The 21,158-nt window shown below is 41.3% G+C and overlaps 1 protein-coding gene across 1 annotated transcript in view; it reads right to left on the bottom strand.

Annotated features, from left to right (window-relative positions):
• Positions 1-21,158, bottom strand: part of CERK (ceramide kinase) — a 66,530-nt gene that overhangs the window by 26,860 nt on the left and 18,512 nt on the right. Inside the window, exons 2-5 of the mRNA XM_069977010.1 lie at positions 13,818-13,889; positions 6,857-6,970; positions 5,109-5,231; positions 4,275-4,400 (exon numbers count right to left, since the gene is read on the bottom strand). Of these exons, the coding sequence (XP_069833111.1) occupies positions 4,275-4,400; positions 5,109-5,231; positions 6,857-6,970; positions 13,818-13,889 (435 nt within the window). The remainder of the gene's footprint in view (positions 1-4,274; positions 4,401-5,108; positions 5,232-6,856; positions 6,971-13,817; positions 13,890-21,158) is intronic.

The following is a 21,158-nucleotide window of genomic DNA, read 5'->3' as shown; positions in this document are numbered from 1 at the left end:
ACACACACACATATATATATATATATATATACACACACATATAAATACATACACACACACATATTATATATATATATATATATATATATACACACACACACATATAAATACATACACACACACATATTATATATATATATATATATATATATATACACACACACATATAAATACATACACACACACATATTATATATATATATATATATATATATATATATACATACACACACATATATATACACACACACAAATATAAAATATATATATATATATATTTCTTTTTTCTTTTCTTATGAAATCCTTTTTTTTGCAATTAATTAATAAATATATTAATATATATATATATATATGTATATATATATATATATATATATATATATATATAAATAATGTAACAAAAAAAAAAAAACTGTAATCCTCGAACTTTTTTCGCTCTTTTCGTTTACACCGTCTGCTGTTAGTGATGACGCTTGTAATATTTTAATAGATCAGACAATTACGCACGCTACGGTATATTATATGTTTATTTATTTTATGTTTTATTTATATAATGGGAAAGGGGGGTGATTTCAACTTTTATTGGGGGAGGGGCTTTGGGGTAGTGTAATAATGATTTTTAGTTTTTTTTTTTTTTTACACATTTTAAGCCCCTTTGGGGACCTTTACATACAATTATTACATTACTCACACTGATCATTGCTATGCCATAGGCATAACATTGATCAGTGTGATAGGCGATCTGCTCATTGAGCCTGCCTGTGCAGACTCAGTGAGCAGATCGACGATCACTCCGCACGAAGGCAGGTGAGAGACCTCCGGCGGTCCGTTACAACGATCGGGACCCCCGCAGTCGTTTAAGTGGTTAATGACACACTGCAGTACGATCGCTGCAGCCTGTCATTAACAGTGAGGGCCGGGGCGTACAGGTACGCCCAGGGTTGCCTGGGCACAGACTTCCAGGGTGTACCGGTACGCACTTGGTCGTCTAGGGGTTAAACCAACATGCTCCCAAAGCACAAACTGTGTGGTCAACCTAACCTGAGGCATGCATAGGTTCCAAAAATCTCAAAATAGGGTTAGTAATCACATAACTACAGGCCCCATTCAATATTCTACAAGCATTAAAGGGATTATCCAGTGAAAAACTTTTTCTTTCAAATCAGCTATCAGAAAGTTATATAGATTTGTAATTTACTTTTAAATTACTATTAAAAAATCTCAAGTCTTCCCATACTTATCAGCTGCTGTATGTCCTGCAGGAAATGTTTTCTTTTCAATCTGACACTGCTCTCTGCTGACATCTCTGGCCGAGACAGGAACTCTCGGTTTTCTCTGAATTCCCATAGAAAACCTCTCCTGCTCTGGACAGTTCCTGTCTCGGCCAGAGATGTCAGCAGAGAGCACTGTGTCAGACTGAAAATAAATCATTTCCTGCGGGACATACAGCAGCTGATGGGAAGACTTGAGATTTTTTAAAGGGGTTGTCCGGCGAAAAAAATTATTCACAGAATAACACACATTAAAAAGTTATACAACTTTGTAATGTATGTTATGTCTGTGAATGGCCCCCTTCCCCGTGTTTCCCCCCACCCACGCTAGACCCGGAAGTGTGGTGCATTATACTCACCGCATGTCGTGTCGTCCACGGTCTCCGATCGTCAGCAGTGACGTCTTCTTCGTAAGTTCGGCGGATCTTCCCGAGTGCCGGCCGCCCTCTGCAGCGTCATCCGAAGCTCAGCCGCGATTGGCTGAGCATAACTGTGCTCAGCCAATCGCGGCTGAGCAGCTGATGACGTGGCCGCGTCATCAGCCGCTCAGCCGCGATTGGCTGAGCACAGTGATGCTCAGCCAATCGCGGCTGAGCGGCTGATGACGCGGCCACGTCATCAGCTGCTCAGCCGCGATTGGCTGAGCACAGTTATGCTCAGCCAATCGCGGCTGAGCTTCGGATGACGCTGCAGAGGGCGGCCAGCACTCGGGAAGATCCGCTGGCCTCCCGAAGAAGACGTCACTACTGAAGATCGGAGACCGTGGTCGGCACGTGACAGGTAATGTATAGCGCACCACACTTCCGGGTACACGGGTGGGGGTGGTGGGACACGGGGAAGGGGGCCATTCACAGACATAACATACATTACAAAGTTGTATAACTTTGTAATGTGTGTTATTCTGTGAATAATTTTTTTCGCCGGACAACCCCTTTAATAGAAGTAAATTACAAATCTGTATGACTTTCTGATTTTCGCTGGACAACCCCTTTAAGCTAATAACTGCGTTAAGATAATCTGGAGTCTATAGATGTTTTGGCTAGGATTAAAACCAAAGCCCATATATGCTCTGAAAATTAACCAAATATTGTTGCTAAATGACTATATTTGGACCATTGAAATGAATGGAGTCTGTTGCTATACAAGCACAGGTATATCCATATCAGGAAATATCCAGAGAAGAAGAGGTTTTCTAGTCTGGACATTTACTGGACAGAGATGGCAGCAGACAGCTCCATGTCTGACTGGAAAGAATACCCACTTCCTGCAGAACATGCAGCATCTGATAAGTATTGGAAGAACATTTTTTCCCTACGGAGGAGTACCCCTTTAGTATAAAAGGTAAAAAAAAAAAAAGTGAAGAAAACCTAGAAATGTAGCTCACAGAGGCTGCTGCTTTTATGTACTTTTATTGGTATTTTGCACACTTACCACTAAAGATCAACCAACATATTACTTTACACTATAATGTAAGCATTTTCCTCAAAAGAAGAATTCTAATCATGAACTAAGTAATATAATCAAGGAAACTATCACGTAGTGCTGGAGTAAATAAACCAAGTAGCACTGACCTGAAAGGCATCAATTTATATATTCTCTCAATTAACGCAGCTATGGTAATTACCCTGAAATCCCTGGTGCCAGCTGAGCAGGCTGAGGAAGCTAAAAAAAATCCCTTTAAATTAAAGTGAATTGAAAGAAAGCAGATGAAATATGGGAATACTGACAGACCTGATAATTACTACAGTTCCAGATTTCTAAGAAGTAGCTGCAATTATAAAGATAAAAATAAAACAGCAATGCACAATTTATTTGACACTGTACCATTAGTGGTGACAACTGCAGAATGTGCCTGGGCTGTGAATGGCATTTCGTCATCATGTTCCAATAGCAACTTCACTAATGATTCGCCGATGAGCAATAACCTTCTACCAATGCCCCCAGAAGTACAATAGGAAATTAAGTAGCATATTCCCTACAATAAAATACTGTGCTACTTTCATATAAACATAGAACAATAACTTACCAAAACACAAACATATAATATCACATATACCAAATTACCCACCCTATCAAGAGAGGAAAGAAAAACTAGAAATTCAATACAGCCATGAGTATTCTATTCCACATTTAACACATGCACTGCAATGCTTAATGACTACCTAAGTAGATGCTTCCTTGTATCATGACCAACACCAGTGCACAACAGTGGGACAATAGAGGGTAAGTGCAAGTTAGCTTTTGTTTCTCCACAAGCTGGAGTATATACACTTTTTTTTTTAAATATACTCCCTGGACTACCTCTTTAATCCTTTTTCCTGCCAAGGACATTTGTGATACATCATGGATACTAGGGATTAAATATCTGGCTTTAAAACAAGACCAGGACTGTGTAACCACAATCTTACTACTGTCCCAGCGATAACTTTATCTTCTAGAGGAATTAAGGAATATAGGTGCCTTTTCTCACCAGTACTATGGCCATAACAACCGGACCTCTCATGGTCCATCAGAACTGAAGTTATTGTACGGGTGCAATAAAGAACCCATAATAACTTTCAGGAAATATATGGGTGTGGAGGTTAGTAGGACATAGGCTGTCATTTTTGTTTTATTGGTGCATGTCAGAAGTGTGAAAATTGTCCTGGCTATTAGCGATACAACATTTTAAAAAATGGTCGGCAAAAGGGTTAAACTTCAGCTGGTGAAGACTACAAGCATTCTAGGACTGTAATACTAGGGGGGACATTTATTAAGTCGGGCGTTTTTTACGCCGGACTAAAAAATGTCCCCGCATCTCCAGCGCTACGGGGATTTATGTAGAGGCAGACAAAGATTTGGGCACAAACTAAGATTTCCATACATTTCATCCAAACATTGGTGAATTGAAAACATCTATCTGGAAGAAATACAATACTTAGATGTTGAAACAATGGTGAAGGAACCCTTTGTATTACAGTGTCCCTTACAAACGCATATGAGAATCCAGATTTTACTTCTTACCTATGACTTCTGTAGATATAGAGGCCAGGCTGAACAATGGAGCTACTTTCTTCTCATATATTTGTTTTCCTTTCTTCTTCCCACCATATGGGTTTATATAGACTAGTAAGTGCTTTGGTCTCCACACTATGAAGAAGAAAATAAAACATTCTCTTAAGACTGACAGCGAAGTGAGAACCGACAGTCAAAATGTATGTTATCTTGTCTCCCTCTTGCTTTACATTTTTAGCCTCTTTGGGCATTCAGGATCCGGAGAGTAATACAGCAGCAATAGATCATGCAGGAAAAGGGACAGAATGTTTTATTGATGGGAATCAGCAAAACAGGAAAACTGCCGTAAGGTAGAAGTACCCTTGTCTTCAATGACGCTACCTTGCAGCATAATTAAGACTTATAAAAAGTATTCTTAAAACCTAATGACTTTACAGTCATTAGACACTTTTCTGACATTTATTAATGCTGACACAATCATAAATCTTTACTCAATGTGTTCTCATTTTCTCGAATAGGCACTGACAACAGAATTTTTTGGAGAGAAAGGTTGATGGCTTCCTGATGAAGAAGTTGAAAAGCAGCATTGGCTTTCTTGCACAAATATATTCTATGTTAGGTTTTGGTCTCTAAAAATGATCCCCTACTGTCTCCAAGACCCTGGAGGTTTTATTTCTGATTTTTTTCTAATTTACACTAGATGAGACAGGTGTGTCTTGCCAAGGTCAAAGTCAACCAGTCTTGTCATGTACGCATCATAGCAAGCTAACTTTTTAGAGTAGGATTTGCTAGTTAACTGCAATGAAGGTGTAAATGATAAAATAATAATAACAAATTACTTACTTTGTTGTTCAAGTAGATCATTAAGCGCTTGTAACCAGTGGCAACACAGAAGTTCGTCACTGCACCAGAACGTCACTGCTTTGCACCGCCAGCGGTGTGTCTTCATTCTCTGTACATAGTGCACTAAAGGGAAGTTAAAAGCACAACTAAATAAACTGGTTTACATATTGTCACTATATACACACCAACTCTGCTACATTATGCCCCTTGGCTATGACATTCTAGAGATACTCATTTGACATCCTAGCCATCCATCATATAGCCATTAGTAGTTCTCTTTCTGCATTAGCATGCAATACATGCCTGATTTGTGGGCTCACAACTGAGTAATGGAAATAATAGAAATACAAGCTACGGATTCAGAATCAGTATTAATATTTAAGGCAGTATGTGGAGGTGACAGAATCTACTGGCACATAAATATTTTAGTGTAAAACTCTACACTGATACACTGGCATTGTGCAGTGGTGAAGATGTGTTTGTAATCTGTACATGTCTACATACAGCTGGGGGGCACCAGTCACATTTGGCTCTGGTGTCACTTACTAGCGACCACTGCCATAAGGGGGTTCCACACACAGCTTTTAAAGTTTTAAAGCAGTATCTTAAATTAGAGCCAGAAGTGGCTAATAACAAAAAAAAAAACTGAATTAAAAACTGCCACAAGCTGTGTGCGTTAAAAAGTGCGGCTTTTGAGGCTGCTATCTTCTTTTAAAGCTCCTACATAAAAGTCTAGGTGTAGCCCCAGACAAAGGAAGAGACACTAGTAATAGATATTAGAAAACGGACAAAAGAAAACTTGTGAACACATAAATCAATAATATAAAATATAACATTGCCCTCTCTTAACAAATCCCTTTTATGGGTGCGTTCACACCTACAGGATCTGCAGCAGATCTGCAGCAGATTTGATGCTGTGTTCAGTTATTTAAATGAAATCTGCTGCAGATCCTGTAGGTGTGAACGCACCATAAAACTGGAACTGCACAGAAAAACATGATTTGCCAACAATATTATAACAATCTGACGAGCCTGGTAATACTGATCACATAACAACCCAGGCATATAATACAGGTTCTGATCATGTACTCAAAGAAAGGGAACACAGCCGCACATGTGGAGACCCAAGCACCAGTCCTTATGGTCCTTTAACACGGAGTGATTATTGTTCAAATTTTTGCTATCACAATCGCATTTGCGTGATAATCGTCTTGTGTAAACACAGATCAAACAAGATTCAGCAACGAGCGAGAAATCGTTCATCATGGTCTTTCACCTTGTTTTCAAATCATCGTTGGTCGTTTGCTGAAAATTCGCGGATCGCTTCGTCTAAACAGTCTTTCAAAGATTCATCCTAGTGTGTGAGATGGCCTTAGGCGATCTTAAAACAATTGCAAAAACTATTTTTTTTTTTTAACCATTTATCACTTTGTCTAAATGCTGACCGGCAAAAAAACAAAATAGTTGCTTCAAAATCGTCGAACGATCGCTTGGGCGATTGATCTCGCCGTCTAAACGGACCATTACATTTACCTCATGATCTAAGATTTAAAGTTACAATTACTATGTTTTTAACTAGACAACTAAGTAATAAGTAAGGCTTCAATATAGTGAAGCATCCGTATAAATAAACACTGCCAACTGTTGGTCACGGAAGAGGAGAACAATAAATCCTTTGCCAACTATAGCATGAACATAAAGTATTTTCTAGTCTGTGCATTTTTGCGATGCTGAGAACATACATCTACCTGTAAATGCATGAGGTTTGCACATGTGTTTCCACTGCATGCCTTGATAGTATTTCTCATCAATCTCAGCTTCTCCAACTGAAACAATCTCAGATACAGGGACAATGTGACCACCTGCAAAATAGAAAATGGAAATGGGAAAAACCTAGATGTTAGAAGTCATGACAATGACGAAGTACAAGCCTCTTGTATGGCAAGTAGCCTAGTAAAGCATGAAGGGAAGATGTGTTCTGCTCGAGGTGACAAGCAGTTTTGTTCAATGAAAACATTTGGCTTAGAATACTCAGAAAATGATTTGTGCAAGTTCATACTAAGTAATACAGGATTCCTTAACATGTCTGGAGCTATATAATGGGCATATATGATATCTAAAAAAAATGTTTCCTTTAACTGGCTCACAGAGATAGCTAGCATATATTGCTCTCATTGCTTTGTACTTATATTCCATACATCTCAAATATACAAGGTGGCAGAAGGACAGAGATTGGGGTCAGCATTATCCATAAAAATTCCCAATTTAGGAAACTTTAATAATTCATATGTGTTAAAATAATAATAAAGTAGATTATTAAAGGAGAAGTCCGGCCAAAATTAATTTTTGATATGTTGTTACTTATGAAAAGTTATACAAATTTCTAATGTACATTAATTATGGGAAATGCTCATATACTGCTATTTCCCTTAATTTAGTAGATCAGGAAGTGTTAGAAATATCTCTGAAGAAGTGACGTCACGACCCAGGGTGTAATTCCTATGGAGTGTCCAGCAGGGGGCGCTCTCTATATAGAAGTCTATGGGACTTTATTGTTTCTATGGGTTTCTATGTAATGTAATGTAATGTAATGTAGTGTACAGTGCTTTATTGAATGAATACATCTATGGAATACTTTGGGGAGCAAGTGTCCTTGCTCCCCAAAGTATTGCATAAATGTATTCATTCAATACATTCAATACACAGTAAGCCCGCCGATCCGCCGCATTTCCGCCGATCCGCCACACGCTGATCCGCCGCATTCCCGCCGATCCGGACCATATACATTGAACTACAGCTCCCATCATCTGCTTCTAGTATGAACAGGTGATGGGAGCTGTAGCTGGGTAAGGGATATGACATGCCGCTGGGCGCAGGGGGGAGCCGCTCAGTACACAGGAGCGCTCCCCCCTCCTCCTCCTCCTTCCGGGATAACTTCCGCCTATACCAATGCTGACTCCCTGCCTGGCCGCCGCTCTCCGCTCTCCCCCCCATACATACCGGCTCCCGATGCATCCTGGTGTCCGCGCTGATGCCGGGAGCCGGTATATGTGAGCGGAGAGCGGCGGCCAGGCAGGGACTCAGCATTGGTATAGGCGGAAGTTATCCCGGAAGGAGGAGGGGGGAGCGCTCCTGTGTACTGAGCGGCTCCCCCCTGCGCCCGGCGGCATGTCATATCCCTTACCCAGCTACAGCTCCCATCACCTGTTCATACTAGAAGCAGATGATGGGAGCTGTAGTTCAATGTATATGGTCCGGATCGGCGGGAATGCGGCGGATCAGCGTGTGGCGGATCGGCGGAAATTCGGCGGAAATGCGGCGGATCGGCGGGCTTACTGTGTATTGAATGTATTGAATGAATACATTTATGCAATACTTTGGGGAGCAAGGACACTTGCTCCCCAAAGTATTCCATAGATGTATTCATTCAATAAAGCACTGTACACTACATTACATTACATTACATAGAAACCCATAGAAACAATAAAGTCCCATAGACTTCTATATAGAGAGCGCCCCCTGCTGGACACTCCATAGGAATTACACCCTGGGTCGTGACGTCACTTCTTCAGAGATATTTCTAACACTTCCTGATCTACTAAATTAAGGGAAATAGCAGTATATGTGCATTTCCCATAATTAATGTACATTAGAAATTTGTATAACTTTTCATAAGTAACAACATATCAAAAATTAATTTTGGCCGGACTTCTCCTTTAATTTTACTGGAAATGCAATAGGAGTTTCTACTGAGCAATGGCAAGAAAAATCTTTGTACTACACTATATATTCTGATTAGAAGTCTGTCTGCAGGCCAAATGGTGTTGTGCCCAGACACGGCACCAGTAGGTGAGCACATCACCAAAATATATTTGTGCGTTAATATTAGTATATGATGGGTATATGGGTTAATGTAAGTACTGTATATGATGACCTGCTGTATGTGGTGTCCCATCTTTTTCCTTCTGAAGTACATTACACAGGTCTAAGGGCTTGTGCACACAGAGCGGTGCGGACACCGCTTAAAATTCTGCCTGTTCCATTAATTCAATAGGATTTCTCGTGCGCCTCCACTCATAAAATTGACATGTTAATTCTTTGAGTGAAGATCAGAGGCACACAAGAAATCCTACTGAATCAACAGGCAGAATTTCATGTGGCGTCCACGGCACAGCCTTCGCTTGAAATTTCCGACTCTCTTGCTCTGTGTTCAATAACTGAAAGCCAAATGATCGTCTGACCATCAGTTAAGGGCCCTATTACACCAAATGATTATAGGACATATTTGGCCGCCTACCAATCATTCCAGCCGATAATCGTTTGATGTAATACAGCCTTAAGTCTCCTGTCTGCCATCCGTCCTCCCCACACACAGGAATGTTCAGCACAACTGAACGTTCCTATATTTTCAATGGGAAGAATTAAGCTGCAGCAAGAGTGCTTTCACTGTGGCTTATGTCTTTTTAAACATTGGCTGTTCAGAACGTCCACTTACAACTTAGATCGATGGGGAAATCCACTGCAAATGGCAGGTTTGGCCCTCTAAAGTCTAAAGCATATGGTGGCCTTTAAGGTAGCCATACACTTTCAAAAACCAAAAATGATCATTTGGCCAACAGTTCTCTCTCCTGTCCTCTCTCTCTCCTCTTTATACTCAGCCAAGTATTCCTGTGTTCTCTATAAAGAGCAGGGCATTAAGCTGCAGGCAGGCAGCTCTGGCAGCGGCTTATATCTCTGAGAAGAAAGGGTTTGGGCAATTATTTTCCATTCTCCCCAACCTCTATCTCTACCATGAGTGAAGGTATGGCTGAACAAAGTATAAAATAAGGGGAACTTTAAAGTGAACCTGCGTGTCTGGATGTGGTTGCATCCCCTTCTCAGTGAATACATACCCCTACTTAGCATACAAGCATTTTTTAATTAAAAAAAATTGGGCATTTGTTTGTACATACATAGCCTCTCCAAGTTACTAAGGGGCTAAGCCAAGTTGTCAGTTTAAATAACACATTGTTAGGAACACTGAAAAACATTAAGAATCCTCTATACACGTTCCAAAAAAATCAGCCATTATATCCTCTCTAGAAGTTTCAAATTGCTCAAAAAATACATTTACATAAAAAGTCCCCAGGATCGGAGCTTGCAGAATAAATATAGATCCTAATAATCAGGAGGGCAGAGATCCTTTAAAGACAGCCTGGCTTCACCCGGTGTCCTGAATATAATCCCATAGTTCTTTTAATAAGTGTTTTCTAATAGTTTAAACGCTAAAAATAATTAATTAACTGTGATTTTTCTAATTCAATTATCTTTACTGAGGATGACAAAAGTCTACCCGTTGTGAGAACAAAATCAAATAAGCATCCATAATTAAATCATACAATGTGATTACGTTTGTTAAGTAAATCTAAATTTACAAGCTCTGGGCAGAAAAAGTCCAAGGAGTTATTATAAACCTAAAGAACAAATTATGGGGGGAAAAAAATCAAAGCTTTTAAGTAAACAGTCGAAGCCAACTATAGGAACTGCACAAAAATCTATTAGGTCTGAGAAGCCTTACAATGAATGCTACAGCACAGATAGCAGGTCGTCACTATGGATTGGAAAGGCCTGGTCTGCCAGAACAGTGACAAGACACAACAGGGGGATTAGCCTAGAATTGCCCACAGCCTAAACGTTCTCTGAACCATAAGTAGAATTGATAGCTTAAATGTTAAAAATTATTTTTAAAAAGTTACCTTTTCCTATATTATTGTACACAGGCTTTTTTTTTTTTTTTTTTTTAAACACTATTGTCAAACTGCAGTACACGGCACAGAATCTCCTATAAAATGGTAATAGTATGATAAGCCAGAAGGGTAAAAGGGTAAACTCATACAGGGCTGTGGAGTCGGTAAGCCGCAGCTCCGACTCCTGAATTTTATCAGGACCGACTCCTTCAAAAATGACCAGTCAAATACCAGGGGAGTTATTTATCACACTGGCTCAGCAGCTTCTCCCTAATAACCTACATGATCCTGGGGCAATTTCTGAGGGAATGAGGAAAGATATAAAGCAGCTTCTCCTGTGTGCGCAGTGGATGCAGCCAGCCTCCATGTCCTGAACTACTCACAACTAGACTAGATGGAGCAGGAGGTCTTTTCCTTCTGACAATCTTCTATGCTTCTAACTAACTAAATATTCACCATACACACAGAAACACTGCTAACAATGCCAGATAACTGTAATATAGATGTCAGCCATAGTGATATAGAGGGGTCACACATAGTGATATAGAGGGGGTCACACATAGTGATATAGAGGGGTCACTGTGGGTGTGGGGGCACGCCATAGCAAACACAGCCTGCTGCAGCCATAGCGCAAACACACAGCCTGCTGCAGCCATAGCGCACACACACAGCCTGCTGCAGCCATAGCGCACACACACAGCCTGCTGCAGCCATAGCGCACACACACAGCCTGCTGCAGCCATAGCGCACACACACAGCCTGCTGCAGCCATAGCGCACACACACAGCCTGCTGCAGCCATAGCGCACACACACAGCCTGCTGCAGCCATAGCACACACACAGACTGCTGCAGCCATAGCACACACACACACAGCCTGCTGCAGTCATAGCACACACACACAGCCTGCTGCAGCCATAGCACACACACACAGCCTGCTGCAGCCATAGCACACACACACAGCCTGCTGCAGCCATAGCACACACACACACAGCCTGCTGCAGCCATAGCACACACACACACAGCCTGCTGCAGCCATAGCGCACACACAGCCTGCTGCAGCCATAGCGCACACACAGCCTGCTGCAGCCATAGCGCACACACAGCCTGCTGCAGCCATAGCGCACACACAGCCTGCTGCAGCCATAGCGCACACACAGCCTGCTGCAGCCATAGCGCACACACAGCCTGCTGCAGCCATAGCGCACACACAGCCTGCTGCAGCCATAGCGCACACACAGCCTGCTGCAGCCATAGCGCACACACAGCCTGCTGCAGCCATAGCGCACACACAGCCTGCTGCAGCCATAGCGTACACACAGCCTGCTGCAGCCATAGCACGCACACACAGCCTACTGCAGCCATAGCGCACACACAGCCTGCTGCAGCCATAGAATACTGAAGAAAAACACCACATTGAGGACAGAGGTTACTGCTTCCCTACTTATGTCTTCTCCTCCTCCTCTATATTACACAGGATATCTTCATATTACACTGCTGCTCATATACAGTCATCCAGCATCCAGGAAGAGAACAGCACAGATCTCCCCCCACACAATGGACTCTTCCAGCTCAGAAACAAACTGCCAAATAGTGACCAACAACTTTCCCCCGACCACCCTTATCTAATAGGGCCAGTGTTCTATTAGAATGTCGCTCATAATATATATTGATGAGCAAAACTTATAAAATTCATATCAAAACTCAATTGTAAATTGTTCTAAGATTTTTTTTAAAGCTCCAGGTGTGTCCACAGCCCTGGTCTCATAGACACACGTCCCCACTGTAAACCAATACAGAGAGACCCTAACAAGCAGGGCTGCCAGCAGAGGAACGAGAATCTGAATGCAACAACATCAGTTGTTGTTTTGAGAACTGGACCCGCAAAAAGACAAAGTATTTCAACCAATATCTAGTAAAAGGCACTGCACCAGGTCCCAACATACATCTGATAGAAACACTGATTGAACTACAGAAAGCTCAGTTCCATATAACTTCCATAAAAAAAGACTTGCAATATGGCTAGATTTCAGTATGACTTCAAATCACACAGGTTAAGGTCAAACTGGCTCTGACCCGAGGGCAGGGAAGGGGAGTCTTCACAGCACTTAACTCTGACTTTTTACTTCATCATCATAATAACCAGATAATAAAAAAGGGAAATACTTAAAGGGAATCTGTCACTAGGTTTATGCTGCCAGTGTATTACTTGTATAATTCTGTTCAGCCATTCTTCTAATATGCAGGAGAATGTGATTCTGGACACACCCCTACCCCCCTGCTGCTGATGGACAGGTGACTGCCTATAGACAGCATGGATAGATAACAGCCAACCAGCAGCTGGTGGGCGGAGTTTCTGACTTCTCATGAATAATGAGGACTACTGGGCTCATGCACATAATGGAGAGGATTAATTACTGTCCATGTTATTCAGTAGGATATCTGCGAATCAGCTGCACAGGGGCAAAGTGATACTTCATTCTGTTCAGCTTCTCTGTCAATAGTTTATGCTACCCTGAGATATGACAGCAAAAACCTACTGACAGTCTCTTAAATAACGTAAAAGAGAACTTTCTAATTTGCATAGATCTATGTTGAAAATGGGAAGGACCCTTAAACTAAGGGCAATGGTCTCTAAATAGGGACAATATAAAACTGGGAACACCAAAGGACATCCGCACTTCTATATTAACCCTTCACAGAGAGTGGACAGCTGAATCGGATGGCAGTGTTGTTTACCAAACAGCCCATTTCTGTTATAGGGTTTACTAGTTTTTAGCCTACGTTTGTGTAAGTCTTAGCTTCTTGTCAAGTTCAAGATGTCAGTAGGCATCCCCCCCACCTCAATGTGTGCAATAGCATACAATGAGCACAAAACTGTAAATGGATCAGAGTGTTTCCACTCATGATTTTCACGAATTATATTTTAAATACTTTTTAGGGTTGGAAATATTTACTTTCTAATATATAAAATCAGCTCCTTACCTGCATACAAGCGATGAGTAAAAGTGCCTGTTAGACCTTGTGCTCTGTGGAGGACTCGTGTGAAGCATGCACCTATTAAAAGAAACAAAAAACGAACAATAAATCAACCACATATATAACTCATATGGTACCCAATTCAAGGCTATGCTCACACTTGCATTGGGGCTCAGTCAAAGTTCTGTTTAATATGCAAGATCTGTGTGGACAAGAAAAAAAAAAAAAAAAAAAAAGCAGTAATTTTTTTTGTCTGCTCTAATCCTGAAAAATAAATGGACACCAGACAGAAACCTTGATGTACACCATTGGTGTAAATGGGATCTCTCAGGTATTTGTCTGCATTAGTTAATGTGACTCTGTACCCACAATCTGCCCCCCCCCCCCCCCAAATCCACTTGTACCTTCGGGTAGCTGCTTTTAATCCAAGATCTGCCGTGGGGTCCGTTCGGCAGGTGATGCAGTTATTATCCTAAAATAATACTTTTAAACTTGCAGCCCCATGCCCAACGGCCGGGGCTTACAGTATCTGTGCCCTAACTTTGCACGACCTCTCTGTCCCTCCTCCCCAACCTCTTCATCATTAAGAATGCCACTGGAACATTTTCTCCCTGTCTGAACACCGCACAAGTGCCTTAACGATCGAGCTCGAGCCCATGTTCAGCATTTACATAGGTGATGAATAGAAGACAATCTGCAGGTAGCATTCCTAATGATGAAGAGGGCGGAGAGGAGGGACGGAGCCTAATGCATAGACAATCTAGGCCACGCCAGTTTGACATAGGGCTGCAAGTTTAAAAGTTGCTTTTTAGGACAATAACTGCCTCACCTGCCGAATGGAACCCAGGACTGATCTTGGATTAAAAGCAGCTATCTGATGGTACAAGTGGTTTAGGGGGGGTCAGATTGTGGTTACAGAGTCGCTTTAAAGTCCATTATTGAATGGCAGAAATGTGAACTTAACCTTACTGATGAGACATATGACAAAGACAGTAAGTAAAAGGGAGAATGCAAAACCGCAAAAGAAAAGCACGGTACCAAGTACAATCATACCGATCGATCAACTCATTCTCAGGAAAGTCTGGCTTACTGTATGGCACCCTACAAACTGAAGGGATAGAGAACACATTGAATAGATGCAGAGTTGTTGTTTTTTTTGTTTTGTTTTTTTCATTATGTTAAAATCAATGAGAAATTCCGTAAATGTCATTAAATGTATATAAACCAAGAAAATGTGCATTTCAAGGGAAAAAAACATAGTGCTTGAAAAGAGTGAGGCTGAGGGGCGCTCGGACAGCATCTGTAATTAGACTCTGGGAGAGGGGGAATTGTACAGATATGTGCCGCGCTGTAATGAATCAGTCGCGCGGCTGCTTCATTCCAGCGTGGCGCATATTAGTGCAGTTACCCCGCTCCCAGCATCTTATCACAGATGCTGCCCGGGCAGGGAAGACTCCGTTACAGGCATTCCACGTCAGTGTTCAGTGAGGAACAGGGAAAGTGAGAATGCAGCCTAAGCGTCTTCCAGATGAGAAAGCAACACTCACCTGGTAGAATTGTGCTACAGTATAGGCACAACACTATGACACACTTTATGGCAAAGGCACAGCAGCCCGTGGAGGATCACCGGAGACTTTCAAGGCATAGTCAGAGAAGCAGAGTTAACTCAGACCAGGTGAAGAAGTGCAGGTGATCATATAGCACAGCTCATTTGGGATCGCACAATTATAGGCATGATGCCTGAGGAAGGGTCAGTTTTATCTATTTATTCACCTGCGCTCGACCTAAGGAGTGCGTCTTAACCTTGTCTAGGTTATCATTTGAGTTTCTAAACATTTCGCCATTCATTTCTATGGGGGATTTTTGTTCTTTTAAGGGAATGTACCATCAGACCCAGGCTGAAGCACTGGAGGTAGGCCTACCCACCCCCAGTGGGTGGAAACCCCCACTCCTCTATGATGTGGCTCCATTGATTCTAAAGGAGCTGCATCATAGAGGAGCAGGGGTTTCCTCCCACTGGGGGTGAGTCGGCCTGCCTCCAGTGCTTCAGCCCGGGCCTGATGGTACATTCCCTTTAAACGTAAATTTCTTAATAAAAGACAAATATGATGAAATCCAAAAATAGTACACCTGTCATTACAAAGGGCCTAAAAACGCAGTTTGAATGGCATCTGTATGCAAAGTGGTTTTCGCTGTATTAATTGCAGAAACTCAGAAGAACAAGAATAAAGAAAAGGGATTGCAGTATTTTGCTTTTCCAAGCACAATAATAAATAAAATCAGAACTCTATTATACAAGCTCAGCTGTGTTCATTGAGAAAATCTCCTGAAAAGTAGTTGACTACCCTTATTAGGACAGTTAACCCCTTAATGACCAAGCAATTTTCTTTTACATTGTCGCCCATGATTAAGCGTGCTTACGCGCAAAATGTGTAGATCATTTGCAGCAACATAAGCTTTTTTTAATTGTTATTTTTAAAAGTAATTACCTTTTATGAATTTTTGGAGTGCTGGGACCATCACCTTTCTTTACTCTATAACAAAGGACTGGCTTTTGTTGAACTCTGCACCCTCTTTGATGAACTATGGTTATCTAATCAACAGGAGGTGAAATATCCTGCTTAAATTTTTATTTTTATAGTAGCTATACTGATTAATTTATGGTAAACTTAGCCATATCGCCAAGTCATATCGCTATTTCTCCGTTACCAATAAATGTGTCCAAGAAGTGTTCCCAATCTCCTTAGATTTCCTCTTTCATATAGTTCCCATGCACATATTTCACTAGCCTTAGCAACTATGTCTTCCAACAGCAAGTAGCACCATTCTGTAGAAAGTGTATTGCCGACAGTCAGATGCCATCCCTAAATACACTCAGGTCAATTCTCATACAAAGTTTGTTTACTGCTATACATCTTGCTCATCTTTCCTTCCAATCTGTCAACCTTCCAACAAATCTTGATCAACCCACTGCCAAACTACGATAACCCCTCTGTCAAAACCCATAAATCTTAGGTGGCTCGGTTGCTTTCTGTTGTATATGTCAAATGCTTCAAACAAACAGAATATTGGCAACAATTGGACACGTGGCTCTCCTAGATTAATCTCATCACTACTTGGAGAGTATTTGTATTAGTCTATTAAATATGACAAGTCACAAAATATGCTACAGGCATTAAGGGGGGAATGGAAAACATCTAAAAGTGGAGAGAAAAAATCTATAAACTAAACTGTTAAAGGGAATTTGCTATGTAAATCTTGTTATGTTAAAAAGAGTTTAGCAGACAAGACTAGGGGGGAAATTTATCAAGAGTTTTGTGCCAATTTAGGTAAATAATTTATTAGGTAAATAAGGCAAACTAGCTTTATTTCTTCCATAGCTTTCAGTTTTTGTGCCAGGAGGGGGCGTGATTTCAGATTAGCTACCTCTCCCCCCTGACTTTGAAATTTTTTACACAAGAAATTGTGCAGCAGTACTACCCTACCGTACTTTAGCCAGTCTATTTTAGGGTGCGTTCACACGTACAGGATCTGTAGCAGATCTGCAGGTGGTTTGAAGCTGAAGATTTGCTTTGAATCTGCAACTACCAATCTGTGCCATCAAATCTGCTGCAGATTCTGTACGTGTGAACGGACCCTGAGGCTATGTTCACACTACGTAAAAAAACAACGGCCATTATTTGTGAAATTACGGCTGTTGTTATGAAATACGGCCGTGTTTTTTAAGTAGTGTAAACCCGGCCATTCACATGTTCCGTGTTCTGCACGGAACACGAACGTGGAATGCCTGTAACGGACTCTCCCCTACCCGGACAGCATCTGTAAATAGACCCTGGGAGAGGGGGAACTGTACAGATATGCACCGCGCTGTGATTGATCAGTCGTGTAGCTGCTTCATTACAGCGTGCATCCTGTATGTGCAAGTGGCCCTAAAGGGGTTAAGATAAAACAATTGATTACCTATCCTGTAGTTCATTGGTGGGGTGCTGACACCAGACTCCACTGCCGATCAGCTGTTTGGTGCCCGCACTACAGTGAAAGCCCTTATACAAAGGCCGATTGACAACAAGCCTTCCTAAAAAATGCTCATTCAGTCAATAGTCAGCTCCATGTCAGTGATCAGTCGACAAATGGAGGGGGGCACCTGCTCACCAGCTGATTGGATCTTTTGACTGTCAAAAAAATCTACTAAAATCAGCCACCGATGATGTGTGGCCGCTAACAATGAATGTTAATGGCCGCACTAATGATACATGGATTGGTTGTGTGGCCTGGCCACGCGATTCATCATGCCTTGTAAAAGGCACTGCGAATGAGTGCCGATCCTGTCAATCAGTCCGTTTGCAGCAGCAGGCAGCTGAAAATCTTGTAACGTAAAACAACCCTAAGAGCGGACCTGGAAGCAGCAGGCTTAATTCCCTGTGTAGCGGCGGTGCCAGAGTACTAAGACAAGCCAGGGCTACAGTATACAGGTGCTACCGCTACACAGGTGTCAGAGCTAACTCCACCTACTAACTAGACTGAAAAATTACAATTACAATACATACAATGGCCAGAAACAGAGCTACTCTTTATGTAAACATGACCGTTTTACCTAAAATGACAGGTATGCCTTAAAAGGGGTATCCCCATCTGACCGCTGGAACCTCACCGTTCCTGAGAAATTGGAAACAATGGTCCATGCAATGAATGAACATGTATTGGAATTAGAGATGAGCGAACCTCGAGCATGCTCGAGTCCATCCGAACCTGAACTTTCGGCATTTGATTAGCGGTGGCTGCTAAACTTGGGTAAAGCCCTAGGGCTATGTGGAAATCATGGATATAGTCATTGGCTGTATCCATGTTTGCCAGACAACCTTAGAGCTTTTTCCAGGTTCAGCAGCCCCAGCTAATCAAATACCGAACGTTCGGGTTCGGATAGACTCGAACCCGAACCTGGTTCACTTATCTCTACTAAACATCTCTTTTCTTGTCAATCACTCCAGCAGAGCGCGCTGACAGGCAAAGTCTTGACTAGTCACAGCCCAGTCTCCACCCCAGTGCCTAGTTAACATACCCCGCACGCCAGAATAATAGTCTGCTTTCCTGCACCTAATGTTACCATAGCAGTTGACAAAGATATGGTATGGTCAGTACAAGTATCGGCCACTGCATGTACCTTTATCTGTAATATCATTGTAATCCTTTCCCTTTAATACAGCCTTCTACCCCACCATTTTAGAAAGACGGCACAAACATTAGCAGTGTTCAGTATTTGCTTGTGTGTCTCCACCCAGAGACTTCTGTATCCCATTTTGTTCTTTGTAAATAAGATGCCAGTAATACGAGGGTCCCAAAACTGCCAAGCAAGTTCCATAAAGAGTGTAAAGAGAAAGCAAACTGCACAATACTCTTTGCAGACTGAAAGAGCACAGCAAAAAAACAAGAGACGTTTGAAAAGGTCACAACTCATTTTTATAAAGAAGCTGCTTCCCGATTGAGGATGTCATTTTAAATCGGAAAGACAAAATCACCCAATAACCAGGGAATGTGCAAATGTGAGGAATATAAATACCACGTAAACTAAAATGTGGACTCTTCCTTTCGGGAAATGTTGGATATGTCACCCAGAGCGCGGCACATTTCTGCTACATTGCTCAATTACTGCTCATTATTGGTCTCACTCTAATTACCGGGCTGTCAAATTAATGGATGAAACACTAATTATGCTTCATTTTTCCGGACTATTCATCTGCACTAGGGTATACACATCTACTGAGCATTTCTGTTTCTTCCAGGCAACTCAAGTGCTAGTCAAGGATAAAAGATCAAGTAATTTTGGTCGTGATAAAGGGATGACCTGATTTAAAAAAAAAAAAAAAAAGTTTAGAAAAAAGAATTTACAAGAAAAACACATTTTCTTTTAAACAGAACAGGAAATAATTGTATGAAGAATTGTGCAAAAGCCAGAACCCCAGTCAAAGTCAAAACACCATGTCTGTCCAAAGGCTGTGCCTGGTATTGCAGATCATTCTCATTCCTCAGTCAGGTGAAAGGTGAAATACCAAGCACCTGACTAATGACTCTTTCTGGAAAAAGCCAGATCATTTTATCTCTTTCTGTTCCATACTTTTAAAAGATACTGCAATAGTTTCTTTTCCTAATCTGTTCCTATTTTTCTGATTGTAAATTTTTAAATTCATTTTGTAGAAATGAGCAATTCTTAAAAGAATTTAGAGATATTCTTAACAGCAAGTTTCATGGACACAGACAATATATGTAAGCTGGCTTTATACTACTGCATTGGAGGCTTTCCTAGGCATGCCCTGTGACCCATGCAAAGGTGAATGAGCGCTGACCATCATTTATTGTGAATGGTTTGATTCTGTTATATCTGGCATCACTTTAATCCTGCCTTAGATAATTAAAAGGACACTGCTTATCTTTAAGCTTAGTGACTAGAATAAAAGCTTCAATATTGTAGGATTTTATGGCAAAAAAAAGAAAAAATAAATAAACTAAAATTTACAAAAATTGTAACCTAACATAAACATAAAAACTTGATTTAAATTACATGTAATTTTCTGATAACACATTCCCTTTAAATACATTTAAGGGAAAACCCTAATCATTTACATAGGAAACATTAAAAACTGTTCTATGATATTCTGTGTCTACCCTTCACTTTTATTACAGATTTAATTCTTTTCTGAAGACTTGCATTAAAATGGGTTATCCAGAAAAAGAAAGCTCATGTTAATTCTTTGGGTGGATGGCAGAATGAGCTTCAGAATATCATTGAGTCTATAGGACAGGCAGAACCGCTGTGCTGACTGCTAAAAATTTCCACCCAAATTCCGTACTGTGCACATATTTGTCTCCTAAGGTGGAAGAGCAGAGGGAGTAGGAGACAATGTGAATTAGCACAGAGGCGATTTTTTTCACTTCCTGGATTTCTATCAGCTACCAGTGTGGCAGAACCGCATACTGTAATACATTGTATAGACTCATCTATATAACTTTTAATGTACTTTTAGGGTGCCTTCACACCTACCGTATCGCAGTAGAAAATGCGCTGCGGATCCGCAGCAGATTTAACTAACATGTTCATTCTTCAGCGCGGACAGGGCAGGAGCGCGCGCCTCCCATAGACTCCCATTATGAGCGGGAGACTAACGGCATTCCGCGGCGGACAATTCCGTCGCGGAATTCCGCTACCTTTCCTCAGTGGGAACGGAGCCTTAATGTGGAATTCCCCTTTAAGCATAGAAAAATCTGAGATTACAAATAATAAAATGACAAGGTATACATTATCTTTCCCCACAAAGATATATATACATTCTGCAACCTCCTGCCGTATAACAT

The sequence above is a fragment of the Dendropsophus ebraccatus genome, chromosome 1, assembly GCF_027789765.1.
Source record: "Dendropsophus ebraccatus isolate aDenEbr1 chromosome 1, aDenEbr1.pat, whole genome shotgun sequence".
NCBI lineage: Eukaryota > Metazoa > Chordata > Amphibia > Anura > Hylidae > Dendropsophus > Dendropsophus ebraccatus.
The sequence above is the reverse complement of the archived record's forward strand: the minus strand, read 5'-3'. Positions and strand labels throughout refer to the sequence as shown.